This window comes from Leptopilina heterotoma, unplaced genomic scaffold (assembly GCF_015476425.1).
Source record: "Leptopilina heterotoma isolate Lh14 unplaced genomic scaffold, ASM1547642v1 Lhet_97, whole genome shotgun sequence".
Taxonomy (NCBI): Eukaryota; Metazoa; Arthropoda; class Insecta; order Hymenoptera; family Figitidae; genus Leptopilina; species Leptopilina heterotoma.
This window is the reverse complement of record NW_025111203.1, coordinates 2,035,339-2,049,791: the sequence shown is the minus strand read 5'-3', so window position 1 is coordinate 2,049,791 and position 14,453 is coordinate 2,035,339. Positions and strand designations below refer to the sequence as shown.

The 14,453-nt window shown below is 26.2% G+C and overlaps 2 protein-coding genes across 3 annotated transcripts; one reads left to right on the top strand and one right to left on the bottom strand.

The window, feature by feature from the left end:
* The first annotated feature begins 422 nt into the window (after nt 1-422).
* Nucleotides 423-8,199, top strand: LOC122512365 (probable ATP-dependent RNA helicase DDX10). The gene is made up of 12 exons (XM_043628158.1): nt 423-720; nt 1,417-1,608; nt 1,761-2,033; nt 2,117-2,238; nt 2,537-2,738; nt 2,829-2,991; nt 3,828-4,011; nt 4,156-4,332; nt 4,409-4,632; nt 7,008-7,222; nt 7,321-7,763; nt 7,835-8,199. The coding sequence occupies exons 1-12, from the start codon at nt 613-615 to the stop codon at nt 7,959-7,961; spliced, it is 2,430 nt and encodes an 809-aa protein (XP_043484093.1). The 5' UTR covers nt 423-612; the 3' UTR covers nt 7,962-8,199.
* LOC122512366 (protein FAM50 homolog) lies at nt 8,093-14,289 on the bottom strand. Of its 2 annotated transcripts, none has more exons than XM_043628160.1 (5): nt 14,155-14,289; nt 10,278-10,922; nt 8,626-8,780; nt 8,425-8,537; nt 8,093-8,334 (listed from the first exon to the last, which is right to left on the bottom strand). In XM_043628160.1, the coding sequence occupies exons 2-5, from the start codon at nt 10,915-10,917 to the stop codon at nt 8,214-8,216; spliced, it is 1,029 nt and encodes a 342-aa protein (XP_043484095.1). In that variant the 5' UTR covers nt 10,918-10,922; nt 14,155-14,289; the 3' UTR covers nt 8,093-8,213. The 2 variants fall into 2 exon arrangements, with proteins under 2 accessions (XP_043484095.1, XP_043484094.1); XM_043628159.1 differs by lacking the exon at nt 14,155-14,289 and adding an exon at nt 13,498-13,670.
* Nucleotides 14,290-14,453: the final 164 nt, after the last annotated feature.

Genomic DNA, 14,453 nt, shown 5'->3' with positions numbered 1-14,453 from the left:
TGTCAATAAATATTAATTCCTATATTACTATTCTTACACACGAGGCTTTTAATTAAAACAAAACCATCCTAACATATTTATAATAATAATTTTACAATATCTTTAAATAATACAATGATTACACGATAGAGAGAGAAAATAAAATTAAATGTCGATATTAAGGTTTTCCTATATTTTACGAATAATAATAATAATATTATTATTATTAATATTGTATAATGTATTAATTATATTGAAATTTTAATCTCTCAAGATTACAATAGAAAAATTTAGTTTATTTATTAAGGATTTAAAATTCCCTGGAAAATTTACTAGGCACTGATGCCAGATGCCACAGGAAGCGTCACGAAAGAACGTCCCGCTTAACTTCTTAGATCGAAGTGTGGATACCCCATAATAACGAACGACGTTCGCGAAGCAGTTGTGCGTTGGCCTTTAGCAAACGGAGCACATGCAGAGAGACCATGCTTTCTGCCCTTTCTGCTAAGAATAAACAATAACTAACCTCGCTTTCATATCAATAAAATCCACGTGTATTTGTATTAACACTTGCATTTTTACTGTGGAAGTTTTTCTTGAAAATTCTGTCAAATTGACAGCTTTTTAACAACTATGATAAAAACAACTAATAATGAAAAGAAAAAGATAAAAGTATATCACAGAAAGAAAAATGTACCAGAAAAAAGTATCATTAAAAATCTGCAGTCTCAATATGACAAAGTAAGTACAATTATAATCATTGTTTACTGAATTTATGTGTTTTGATAGATGTTAACCTACACAGAAAAAAATTGAACTGAATGTGCTTTTTACTTAGTCAATTTTTGCCAACAACAAAAGCAATACATGCAAAGCAATTGTTTCTTTTAAAAAGAGCAATTTTTGCCTTAGTTAATAAAGTTAAAATCACAAGGCAAATTTTTATTTGAATATTTAGAAAATACGATATGAAATAATGATTTTTTACCTTTTTATTAATTATATTTGCAATTTGAGTGAAGAGAAACTTTTATTTTTATAAATATATTAATAATATTTTACTTTAATTAAATAAAGAAAATAATAGAACCACTTTATCAATATCAATAACAGTTGTTCCCCATTAAAAAGCCTTTTTAAAATTGAAAAAATATTTATCTGCTTCGGCTATCAAAAGTGGATTGAAATACAATTGAATTGCGTTTGGAGCATTTATAACTGAGTTTTAAATGTTCTTCTTTTTCTCAGTTTAAAATAAATGTAGTTTACCTAAGTTTTTCTTTAGTGCGTCAGTATTAACTTTACTTAAAATAACTTAATCTCGATAACTCCAAACAGTGAAAGACTTACTTTTTATTAGAACATCAAAGAAGAATAAAACACATTTCCTCAATTGTTTCTCACTAATATTAGTGTTATTATTATTATTTTTCACAGATCGATGAAAGGCAAATTATGAAATTTGCTGATTTACCATTGTCATCACAGACGCAAAAAGGATTAAAAGAAAGTCAATATATTACTTTAAGCGACATACAAAGACAAAGTATTGGCCTTGCACTAAGGGGACTCAATATTCTTGGTGCAGCTAAAACTGGCAGTGGAAAAACCTTAGCATTCCTAATACCTGTAATATTTTTTTAACTGCTATATTTATTAGCTTAACAGAAATCACTGATTTTAATTAAGTGACTCAAGATTTCACTCATAGCTTTATACTAAGAGTAAATAAAATTTCAGTCAAAGTTGATTCACATTTAGAAAGAAAATAAAAATTTCAGGTTATTGAGTCATTGTACTGCAAGCAATGGACGAAATTGGATGGCATTGGTGCTCTTATAATAACACCAACTAGAGAATTGGCATATCAAATATATGAAACGCTGAGAAAAGTAGGACATTATCATGATCTCTCAGCGGGTTTAATTATTGGTGGAAAGGATTTACATTTTGAAAAGAAAAGAATGAATCAGTGTAACATCATTATTTGCACTCCTGGACGTTTATTACAACACATGGATGAAAATCCACTATTTGATTGTTCAAATATGCAGGCATGTTATATATATTTTTTTTATGTTTCCACAGCGTGGAATTTTGTTGCATTTTCTTAATATTTTGAATTACTTGAATTTAGATATTAGTTCTTGATGAAGCTGACAAGTGTTTAGATATGGGTTTTGAAGCCACGATGACCGCTATAATTGAAAATTTGCCAGAGGAACGTCAAACTCTTTTATTTTCCGCTACACAAACTAGGTAAATGATGAATTTTATTCTTGTGAAATTTTTTAAATGTTTACAAAAATTTTCATGACGCGCACTGAAGAAAAGTACTGAAAAGTACCAAAGAAGCAAAAAATGTTAGGTTATGTTTTGTAATTTTTGAAACAAAAACACAAAGGGGAGCAACTGTGATTATAAACCACTGATTTTAATTGTATCGAATTAAACAGAAACTTAATTAAGGGAAAGTAAGACAAACATAGCCTTAAAATGATTTGTTTTTATATACCTTTCTTCAGAGCGCGTGACATTTTTTCTATTTTATTAACAGATCCACACGAGACTTGGCTAAGTTAAGTCTTAAAGATCCCATTTATGTGTCCGTTCACGAATATTCAGCACACACTACTCCTGAGTTTCTTCAACAAAGTTATGTAATTTGTGAATTAGAAGATAAAATAGGGATGCTGTGGTCATTCATGAAAAATCATCTTAAGCAAAAAGTTATTGTTTTCTTTTCTACTTGCAAGCAGGTGATGAAACTTTTTTACACTTAAAAATTTGAAATGTGTATTCATATTTTATTTTCATTTTAAATATGAAATAAATTTTATTATTTTTAGGTTAAATTTATGTATGAAGCCTTTTGCCGAATGAGACCTGGAACAAGTCTTTTATCATTATATGGAAAGATGCATCAACTAAAGAGAATGAATATTTACGAAACGTTTTGTAGAAAACAACATGCAGTATTGTTTGCTACAGACATTGCTTCGAGAGGGCTAGGTAAAATATTTCTTTAAATTTTCTTTTAACTTTCTTCAAAATAATTGTCAATTGGGGAATATTCGTGATTAATCGTCTAGAATGAGAATTTGAAAAAGAAAGTATTTGAGGCATTCCATTTCAAATCGTTCCACCGACAAAAAACAATCGCAAGGAGAGCGATTTTCTAATAAATATAATTATTAAAAAATTTAATTATTTGTAACATATTATACACTGAATCAAAAGAGAATTTCATGAACTTTATAATGCTATTTTTATTTTTTTAAATTTTTCTCAATTTCGTAGAGAAATTCCTGTTTGAAAGTTTAAACTCTTAATATCTCAAAACACCCCCCCGTCGATTTTTATCAAAATTATATGAAAATAAAGCTTAACTTTTCTAGTTTCCATTCCCGTATAATATATTATGGACATTTAATGGGATTAATAGAAAAAAAATTGTTTAAAAAATATGTTTTTGAAAAATTTGACAAATGGTACGAAGTTGAATCCTAACTAACCTTCAACTTCGTACCATTTGTCAAATTTTTCAAAAACACATTTTTTAAACAATTTTTTTTCTATTAATCCCATTAAATGTCCATAATATATTATACGGGAATGGAAACTAGAAAAGTTAAGCTTTATTTTCATATAATTTTCATAAAAATAGCATTATAAAGTTCATGAAATTCTCTTTTGATTCAGTGTATAATATGTTACAAATAATTAAATTTTTTAATAATTATATTTATTAGAAAATCGCTCTCCTTGCGATTGTTTTTTGTCGGTGGAACGATTTGAAATGGAATGCCTCATTTATAAAATTAAAACAGTACTATTTATTTATACAGACTTTCCTGATGTTGACTGGGTTGTACAAATGGATTGTCCGGAAGATACAAATTCTTACATTCATCGAGCAGGAAGAACTGCAAGATTTCAGAGTGGTGGCGAATCTTTGCTAGTACTTCTTCCTAGTGAAACAAATATAGTCGAGAAATTGCAAGATTCCAAGATTCCAATCTCAATGATCAAGTAAGTAATTCTATTAAATGAACGTCTTTACGCGTTTTTCCTTAAAATTTCTGGAGCAATTTACATACTGAAAGAAGGTTCACCAATAAGTCGGCAACTTTTTTTTCTCAAGTGAATTAAATAAATAATATTAACCTGTTCTAGAATCAATCCAAACAAATTGCAATTTCCGCATCGTAAACTGGAAGCTTTAATGGCTCGTGATTGTGCATTGAAAGAAAGCGCGCAAAGAGCTTTTGTGGCATACGTTAAATCCGTTCATCTCATGCAAGACAAGAGTATCTTCAACGTCAAAAATTTAAAAATAGATGATTTTGCAAGGTAAGATATTTTTTAATAATTTCCCGTGTCATGAGAAATAACATTCTTGTATAATAAATATTATTATTCTGAACAGGTCACTGGGTTTAATAACGCCCCCAAAACTTCGTTTTCTACAGAAAATTAAAGATTCTTCAACCAATGCTTCAACCAACACCAAAACACAAACAAATAAGGAAAAAGAATCCTCCGCGATACAACTTTTGAAACATAGTGTTTCAAGTGAAGAAATCGATTCTTCTGATGATATGTCTGTAAATAACTTTGAAGAGAAACCAAAAACTAGCCACTTTAAACACCGTAAGTACCTTCATTACTTCAGAGTAATACATTTCATGCCAGAACGTGACACATAATCAGGGCTCGAACCAGTTCAAGTATTTAAAAATACGGACTTTACGGACCTAATCTTATTCAAAAATATAACAAAAATACAACCGGTCCGAGTCAAATAAGAGAATATTTCACTTAAAACTGCAAATTAAATTTCTCATAACTATAAAACATGAATATATCGACAATTTTCAATTTTCAAATCCATTTGTTTACAATATTCAGTTTTACGAAATTTCAATTATTCATAAATTCTTCAATTAAATATATATACCTATTAGAAAAAAAACTTGGAATAATATAAAAAAAAATTCAATTAACCTTTTTCAAAAAAATTAATTTCAAAATTCAATTATTTCTAAAAATTGACGCTAGATTGCTTTTAATATTCAATTATTACCTAAAATTCTAACTGAAATTTATTTCTAAATAAATTTTCATTAGAAAATTCTACTATAATTCAATTATTTAAATACAAAAATAAATAATCTATTCAATAATTGAATGTTTCTTAAAATTCAACTCCCATAAAGAATTTTATCAACAAATTTTTAAATAATTCAATTTTTTCGACGAATTTTAATAAAATTTTTAAGAATAATTGCATTTTTCGAGAAATTTACAAATAATTGAAATTCTGTGATGAGTTTTATTATTTGTGAAAATAATTGAATCCCTAAAAAGAATTTTATTATTTTTGAACAATATTTAATGTTTGCAAAGAATATTTAACAAAGAATATTTAATATTACTCTTGAAAATAATTGAATTTTTGCAATAATTTGTAACTTTTCCAAAATAAATTTTTTTTCGTGTTTTTAACTAAAATTCTTCTATAAATGCATTATTTTTAATAATTTTTGAAAGTTCTTTAAGTATTTTCAAATTCATTTGTTTACAATTCAATTTTACAAAATTTTAATCATTCGTATATTCTTCAATTAAATAATATAATTAGAAAATAAAAACTTAAAATAATTTCAAAGAAACATCCGCAATTAGAATTTCCCAAAAAAATTATTTCCAGAGAATTGGTAGTTTAAAATATTAAAAATTCAGATTTTCAAAGATTTTAATTTAAAACCTTTTCAAAATTCAATTATCTCTAAAAATTCACACTCTAACGCTTTTGATATTCAATTATTACAATCTGAAATTTTAACTGAAATCCATTGTTAAATCTATTTTTATTAGAAAATTCTACTAGAATTTAATTATTTAAATACAAACAAAAACTATTTATTGAATAATTGAGGGCGTGGAACGGATAACTGCCTGCAACACATGGTCGAAAGGGATTATCGACTATACCAGTCAGACAATAATGAGCGCCTTTAGGCCTCTCACTGATGTCTGACTGGTATATAGTCCCTTTCGACCATGCGTTACAGGCAGTTATCCGTTCCACGCCCTCAATTGGATGTTCCTTAAAATTTAATTCATATAAAGAATTTGATTAACAAATTTTTAAATAATTAAATTCTTTCGACGAATTTTAATAAAATTTTTAAGAATAATTACATTTTTCGAGGAATTTGATGAAAATTGTATTAAAAATAATTGAAATTCTGCCAAGAGTTTTATTATTTACGAAACTAATTGAATCCCTGTAAAAATGTTATTATTTATGAAAATAATTGAATGATTGCGAAGAAATTTATAAAAATTTGTAAATACAGTAGAACCTCGGTTATCCGAGCCTCGATTATCCGAGATTCCGGATTATCCGAGGCACTAAACATGCTCGGATAATGCGGAATAACTCGGATAAAACGGATCGAGCGACTAAATTTGGAAAATAAATTTTACAAAACCACTATTTGTGATCATTGCATTTAAAATTTCGTCCATTTTTGTCATTTAATATTATTCTAACACTTTAAACACATGAAAAATAATTTAAAATTTTGAAATTTTCATTGGTTCCGTGTTATCCGAGTTTTCGATTATCCGAGGTACCTCTTCCCCACATTACCTCGGATAATCGAGGTTCTACTGTAACTGAATTCCTGTGAAATTTTAATTATTTTATGAAAATAATTAAAGGTTTGGGTAGAATTTTATTAAATTTTATTTAAATAATTGAATTCTTTCGGACAATTTTATGAAAATAGTAGGTACATATTAAGAATGATGGAATTGAGGAAAATGTTTGAAAATAATTGAAATTTTGCCAAGAATTTAATTAATTCTAAAGATAATAAATAACTTTTTCCATTTATACTGTGAAAAAGTTGAAAATGCATTGTGTATTAATATATTAAATAGGATAGGATTATGTACTAATGACATATCAAATTCTCCGTCCGTTAAATCCTTTATTTAATTCTTATATTTTATAGCTGGTAATCACGGTCTTGTTAATAACAATGATGACGACGATGATGATGAAATTTTAACTATAAAACGAAGAAATATACAAATTGATCCATTGATTGAACCAGAAGAAATGCAATTAAAGAAAAAGAAATCTGTCACTAAAGCCGCTGTAGCGAAGAAAATTCTTAAAAAGAACATTGTGCCAAATAAAAAAATTAATTTTGATGAAGACGGACAGGTATTAACGCTATTACTTTTTTCATTTTATTAAGTTCGTCTACAACTTCTGTTTCATTTTGTTAAAGTGTTTTAATGAAAATTTAATTTTCATTTTAGGAAATCTTGGATACAGCAAAATCAAAACAATCAGATATAGGAAAAGAATACGAACAGGAGGAGGATTCTGGAATAAATATTGAAACAGCGAAGAAAGCATTACTTTATGAAGATAGCTTTGACAAAAAACGATTTAAAGAAAAAATAAAGGAAAAACATCGAAAGGAAAAGCAGAAGCTTAAAAATCAAAAGAAGCAGACATCAGAGAAGGACGAGGAAAGCGATGCAGATTATTCAGGAAGTGAAGAGTACGAAAGTGATGGGGAGTCAGTTCAATCCAATTTGTCTTGGTTACCTGATCCAGATGAAATTTACGGACACGGACCTCAGTCAGATGATGGTAATGATAGTGAAGATAGTAATCAAGTCATAGACGATATTAAAAAACATAAAAGTATCAAAAATAAATTCGAAAACGCTCCAGATGAAACTCAAAGTCTTAGGTAAGATTTAGGCAATTATAATTGCTTGCAATTAATTATGCCACTTTATTTCATATATTTCACTTTTTCAGAGCGCAAAAAAGGAAATCACTTTCCAGCAAAGATCGGAAGAATATTAAAAAAACTCGCCAGGACGTGTCACCGTTTGATTCATTACACGTGGATGAAGAACTAGCATTGCAACTTCTACGAGATTAGAGTATAAAAACTGTTTTAAAAATTAATATGTATACTTTAAAGTACAAATGTACAAATGCTGTACATATAGAATATTTTTAAATCCGAAACGTCTCCTTAAAATAATTATAAAGTTTAAAAATACCGTGTAATTCATGTATGTGTGTATAGTTTATTCGTCAATTATCTCCTTAGGAGGAAAATTTTCTTACTTTCATGTACATATTTACAAAACATATTAAATCATTTATTAATAACATTCCTTAAGAAATTTTACATCTTTTCTTTCTTTTTACTTTTGTCGGAAACAGTATATTTGTCATAGGTTTTAGTTGGATCGAAAGGTTCCCACCTGCTTGCAGGAAATATATGCTTATTTCTTTCATACCATGAACTGAAAAAATAGAATAACTTTACTTACGTCTTACGACATTCAAGAGATTAGGATTAAGATAAGATTCTGATTAATATACGATATACGAACCGTAATAAAACTTTTCCAGCGTGTGATTCCTCTGTTTCAATTGAAGCATCGTGTAATACTCGTACATCATCGTGAACATCGAAAGTAAATAAAGGTCCACTTTTACCTCTTGCCTATGGAAAAATAAAACTTTAACTAAAGCAAGTCAACATCATGTAAAAACGCGTTAAATTAAAAATAAAAGATGAATTTTACACGTACTTTTGCAACTATAAAATCGTAGAAAGTATAATGATGCGGAAGAATCAAGTCTTCTTTTACATACATTAATTGGTCAGCCATTATTGTCTTCAATTCGCTAAATTCTTTTTTCAAAACTTCTAAACATCTCTGCAGAAGTTGGTAAATGGAATTTCCTAAAATTAATGTCATATTAATAACTCGGTAAGATGCTCTTCTTCAAGTAAAATTATTGACATTTGATCCAAGTCTTAAACTTTTCGAAAAAACAGTCCTGCCGTTGTCGTTCTTAAAAAATGCGATTTTAAATATAAAGCATCTATCGGTGCCATTTTGTAGTAAAATTTCGTATACAGACTTCGCACTCGATAATTAATTTTTAAATAAGTAGCAAAAAGTAGCTTTCAAACTAAAAAAAAGTAGCTATCGAAAAATTAAATTTTACGACCAAAAAAACTCGTCTTTGACACTTCACAAAACTGACAAAAATTCGATTCCACATTTTTTTATTTTCCTGACTTTTTCCTAATTTTCATCAAAAATATTTACTTCTTTCTTATCAATAAATTCAATTCCTACAACGAATTTTATTATTCATCAAAGAATTTAAATATTTATAAAAATAATTTAATTCTTGAGAAATTTTTATTATTCATGAAAAAAATTGAATTCTTACGAAGAATATTACAAAAATTTTTTTAAATAATTGAATTTACAAGAAGAAATTTATTACTTTTAAAAATAATTGAATTTTTGTGATGAATATTGTTATTTATGAAAATAATTGAATTCTGAAGAAGAATTTTAAAAAAATATTCTTTAAATATTTGATTTTCTCGAGGAATTGAAATTAAATTTTTAAGAATATTTACTTTTTTTTAGTAATTCCTTTAAAATTGTATTAAAGATAATTAAAATCCTACAATGAATTGTATTATTTATGAAAATAATTGAATAGTTGCTAAGAATTTTATTAAAATTTTTAAAAATAATTGAATTATGTCGAAAAATTTTATTAAAATGTTTAAAAAGAATTGAATTCTTGTGGAAAACTTTATTTGTGAAAATAATTGAATTTTTCCATTAATTTAAAATAGTATTAAAAATAATTGAAATTCTTCGATGAGTTTTATTAATACCTATTTTTATGAAAATAATTTAATTCTTGCTAAGAATTTTATCAAAAACTTTTTAAAAAAATTAAATTTCTATGAAAAGTGTTATTATTAGTGAAAGTAATTGAATTATTGTGTAGAATTGTAGAAAAATTTTGTTAAATAATTGATTTTTTTGAAATGATATTCCAAATTAATTGAATTGCTGTGGTTTTATTATTTATGAAAATAATTGAATTTTTGATGAATTTTAATAATTTTTTTTCTAAATAATTGCATTCTTTTGCGAAATTTGATAAAAATAGTAGGTATTGAAAATAATTGAATTTCTCATATTTTTTTGAAAATAATTGAATCGTTTTAAAGAATTTGATTACAATTTTTGAGAATAGTTTTGAGATTTCTAGTATTAGCGAATTTAAAGTACATAGAGGAAATTGTAAAAAAACAGAAATAGTAGCTTTTAGTGGGTGAAATCTAAAAAAAGTAGCCAAATAGTAACATAATAACTAGGTCGTTTTTCTGCCTCTAGAGTAGGTTGCCGCTTTATACAAATACCTTTTTTCATTGTGACACTGCGCCTGTGTCCAGAGCCGTCCCAGTAACTGAATATAATCTCGATCTCTTCTTCTTTAAGGGCCTGTTGCTTCGTTGCCCACTCTTGTCTCAATTCTTCCCTCATCCTTTTCTCTTCTTCTTCTCTCTCTCTGTCTGGTAAAAAGCTCGTATCTACGTCAGGGTTTTTCTTGATTTTTTTCACTTTCGGCACATAGTCTTCGAGTTCTTCGTCATCGTCATCGTCATCGTCATCATCATCGTCGTCGTCGTCAGGATTAAATGACAATGCTTGAATTTGCTTCTTTTGTTTACTTTTTTCCAATTGTTTAGCAAATAGAGCTTCTTCTTTTTCCTTTTCCTTCTCCCTTTCCTTTTGAGCAAGTTTCCTCTCTCTTTCTCTCACGATATTTTCTTGTTTAGCTTTCATCTCATTCAAGGTGACCAGCCCAATAGTTGTCGATTTAAGTTGCTGTTCAACAGCATTATAATGAGTTGCAAATTTATTCTCAATGTTATGAATTTTGAGATCATCTTCAATTTTTTTCTTCCGATACTCAATTTCCTGTTGTGCGATTTCACGCTTTTTCATTAATTGCATGGCTCGTCCTGCTTCACTGGCCGCTCCTTTATAGTGTGCCATCGTAACTATAAAATGTAAGTGTTTAGACAACATTTTTTCAAAATTCATGCTCTAAAAAGCATTAATCAGGGTGTCTACTAAAAATATGACTTAAAATTCCAGGACATTCCAGGACAGATTTCTTATTTTTACAGGACATTTATATGTGTAACAGGATTGCCACAAGTCAGGGAAGTCAAGAAATTCAGGAAAAAGTCAGGGATTTTGACTAAATTCTGAATTTTGGTGTCTTTTTTGTTTGCCTTATAAACTATGAAATTACCAAGAATTCTAATACAAACCCTTCAATTTTTTCTATTTTTGACAATAATTTCTTTTTAAATAACTTCGCATAAATTCAATTATGTTCAAAAATTTTTAAAAATTCTCGTCAAAATTTAAATTATCTTTATAAATAATAAAATTCTTCTCTAAAATTCAATTATTTTTCAAAAATTTAATAAAATTCTTGGCAAAATTTCAATTATTTTTAAAAATTTTCCTCATTTCAATTATTTTTTATATCTACTAATTTAACAAAATTTTCCAAAATAATTCTATTATTTAAACAAAATTTTAATAAAAATTTAACAGGAATTCAATTACTTACCAATTTCTTTTATAAATTTCTTCGTATCAATTCAATTATTTTAAATTTTTCAATGAAGTTTCTCGAAAGAATTCAAATATATTCAGAAAATTGAAAAAAATAGTCTGAGAAATTCAATTATTTCAAAAAATTTAAATAAAATTCTTTTAATAATTCTATTTACAAGATTTAGTTAATTAAATTGCAATTTTAATAAAATTTTCCTATACAATTTAATTGTTTTCAATACATTTCTTCTTAAGAATTCAATAATATTCACAAATAATACATTTTTTATGGGAATTCAATTATTTTCTTTCTTGAGAATTCAATTATTTTTAAAAATTTTGATAAAATGCTTTATTAATTTGAAAAATTATAATAAAATCGGTCATAGAATATAATTATTTTCGTGAAAGACAACATTTTTCTACAAATAAAATTATTGTCAAAAATGTTTCTAAAACTCTTTGAAACAATTCAATTATTTTCGTAAAAAATAAAATTCTTCGCAGCAATTCAATTATTTAAGAAATTTTAATAAAATTCTTCCCAAGAATTCAATTTTATTAAAAATAAACATTTTCACAGGAATTCAATGATTTAAAAAATTTTTTTTTTTTAAATTCTTTGTCAGATTTCAATTTATTTTCAATTTTTTAATAAAATTTAATTATTTTTAAAATAGTTTTTAAAAATTCTGAAAAATTCAATTATTTAAAAAAATTTGAATAAAATTCTTCACAAGAAATTAATTATATTCTCATATATATATAATAATATTTTTCTCTGGAATTCAATTATTTTTACAAATAAAATTCTTCACAGGAATTCAATTCTTTAAAAAGATTTTTAATAAAAGTCGTTGCAAGAATTTAATTATTTTTATAAAATTTTAAATAAAATGATGTAAAATTGCATTTATTCTTACCATTTTTTTTAAATTCGCCAAAAGAATTCAATTGTTATTAAAAATTTTGATAAAATTCTTCATAAAAATTCAATATTAAAGAACATGCAATTACTGAATATTATTTATTTTTGTATTTAAATAATTGAATTTTTGGGAAATTTTCCAATAAAAATTGAATAAAAATGAATTTCACTAAAAATTTTAAATTATAATTGAATATTAAAAATATTATAGCGTGAATTTTTAGAAATAATTGAATTTTGAAAAGGGTTCAAATTAAAATTTTGTGTCAACCCTGCGTGTAATAATATTTCATATCACGATTAACATAATATAAATTAACCTACTTGTACAAAAATATTTATTTTATTATAAAAAGAATTTAAAATCAATATTGTAGATACCAGTTTCTTTAATCAAATGACAAATTGAAATTATTTTTTGATGGATCAAAAAAATTATTTTTTTTAAATTTGAGTAAAATTTTTAAATTATTGAATATTGAAAAGCAAAATATAGAAAATTCAAGGACAAAAGTTTAAAATCCAGGACATTTAAGGACATTTCAGGACATTTTTTCAAATTCCAGGACATTTCCAGGAATTCCAGGACTTCAAGGACCAGTAGACACCCTGATTAATTTTCTTCAAAATATACATATCTCTAAATAAAAATTGAGGAATCGCATTTGAAAACAATAAATAATCAAACTCAGCATTTTTTTAAAGTAAAGAACAATTTCAAATTATGTAGATACAAGTTTATTTAATTTAGTAAACTGCAAAATAATTTATGATAAGTATTTCCATCAAAATTTAACCCTAATATATTGATATTAGAGTTAAATAAATTCGAAATAATGTTTGACGACCGCAATCTTAAATATTAATTTATATTTAAAAACAAAAGTCTAAATGAATAACGTAATCTGTACATTTCATTTATTGCTCCGTTTTCTTATAATTAATTTAATTTTCAACAATAAAATAATATAGTGTACCTATTTTAAATTTGAAATACAAAAGGCAATTGTTTAGATTCAATCTAAATGCCAATTTTTTAAAAAACCCATTCTTAATTAATTAAATGGAATACTTACAGTATATTAAACACTAGTAGTTATTAATTAATTAACTTGTATATAATCCGTAAGTATGTGTTTATATTTATATAAATATATTATGTATTTAATTGATTTAATTTTTTATTCAGAGCATCCAAACAAAAACAAGGTACAATAACACCAGGAAGGAAGAGTAAGGAGACCGAACTCTGTGTAGAAAGCGCTTTAAAAATCTCAGAGAAATATGCACGAAAAGTGCCAGGCTCACTGTGTTCTAGTCGACCTCCAATTAAGTTGATCATGCGCATAAGCTGTGTTGTGTCTCTGTTTCTCGTAAAAATTGTGCTAGTGAGATGTAATATCTAATGTTTACATTTAGCCGGTCTTAGTGAGATACATATATAATACATTTCGTTTTAAAAATTATTTATTTATTTTATTTAAAAAAATGTCGTGTTGTGTGCCAGGATGTAAAGAAAGAAAAAGAGTCTAAAAACATTAGTCTCTTCTATCCTTCTACGGTATGTAAATATACTCTAGTTATAAACACAATTCTTCTTAACCATTTTCGCAAAATTTTTCCCTTTTCATAAATATATTATTAAATTATTTTGAAAATCTAAATAATATCACAATTGCAAATAAATAAATTTGCTTTTAAAATTAACACTGTTTAAACTATGTAATATTTACCTTGACATAACCACACTTTTCATCTATGTCAACACTGAACTTTAGTTCAATGCGCATGATCGACTTAATTGGTGATCAACTAGAACACAGTGAGTCTGGCACTTTTCGTGCATATTTCTCAGACATTTGTAGAAGCAGAGTTCGGTCTCCTTACTCTTCCTTCCTGAATAACACAGACACAAACAAAAAGACTAGAAATAGAAACGAATCACGAAACTAAATTAAATTTTAGGGTGCATTCATACGACTATCGGCAGAAAGAAAATTTTTTTAAAAAATGTCAAAATCGACTTCACATC

Excerpts from the sequence above, each read along its gene's own strand:
- LOC122512365 (XM_043628158.1), top strand. The coding sequence starts at position 613 with ATGATAAAAACAACTAATAATGAAAAGAAAAAGATAAAAGTATATCAC. Across the intron at positions 2,034-2,116 it reads TTGATTGTTCAAATATGCAG|ATATTAGTTCTTGATGAAGC; the intron begins GCATGTTATATA and ends ACTTGAATTTAG. Across the intron at positions 2,239-2,536 it reads TTTTCCGCTACACAAACTAG|ATCCACACGAGACTTGGCTA; the intron begins GTAAATGATGAA and ends TTTTATTAACAG.
- LOC122512366 (XM_043628160.1), bottom strand. The coding sequence starts at position 10,917 with ATGGCACACTATAAAGGAGCGGCCAGTGAAGCAGGACGAGCCATGCAA. Across the intron at positions 8,781-10,277 it reads CAGTGTCACAATGAAAAAAG|GAAATTCCATTTACCAACTT; the intron begins GTATTTGTATAA and ends CATTAATTTTAG. Across the intron at positions 8,335-8,424 it reads GCTGGAAAAGTTTTATTACG|TTCATGGTATGAAAGAAATA; the intron begins GTTCGTATATCG and ends CTATTTTTTCAG.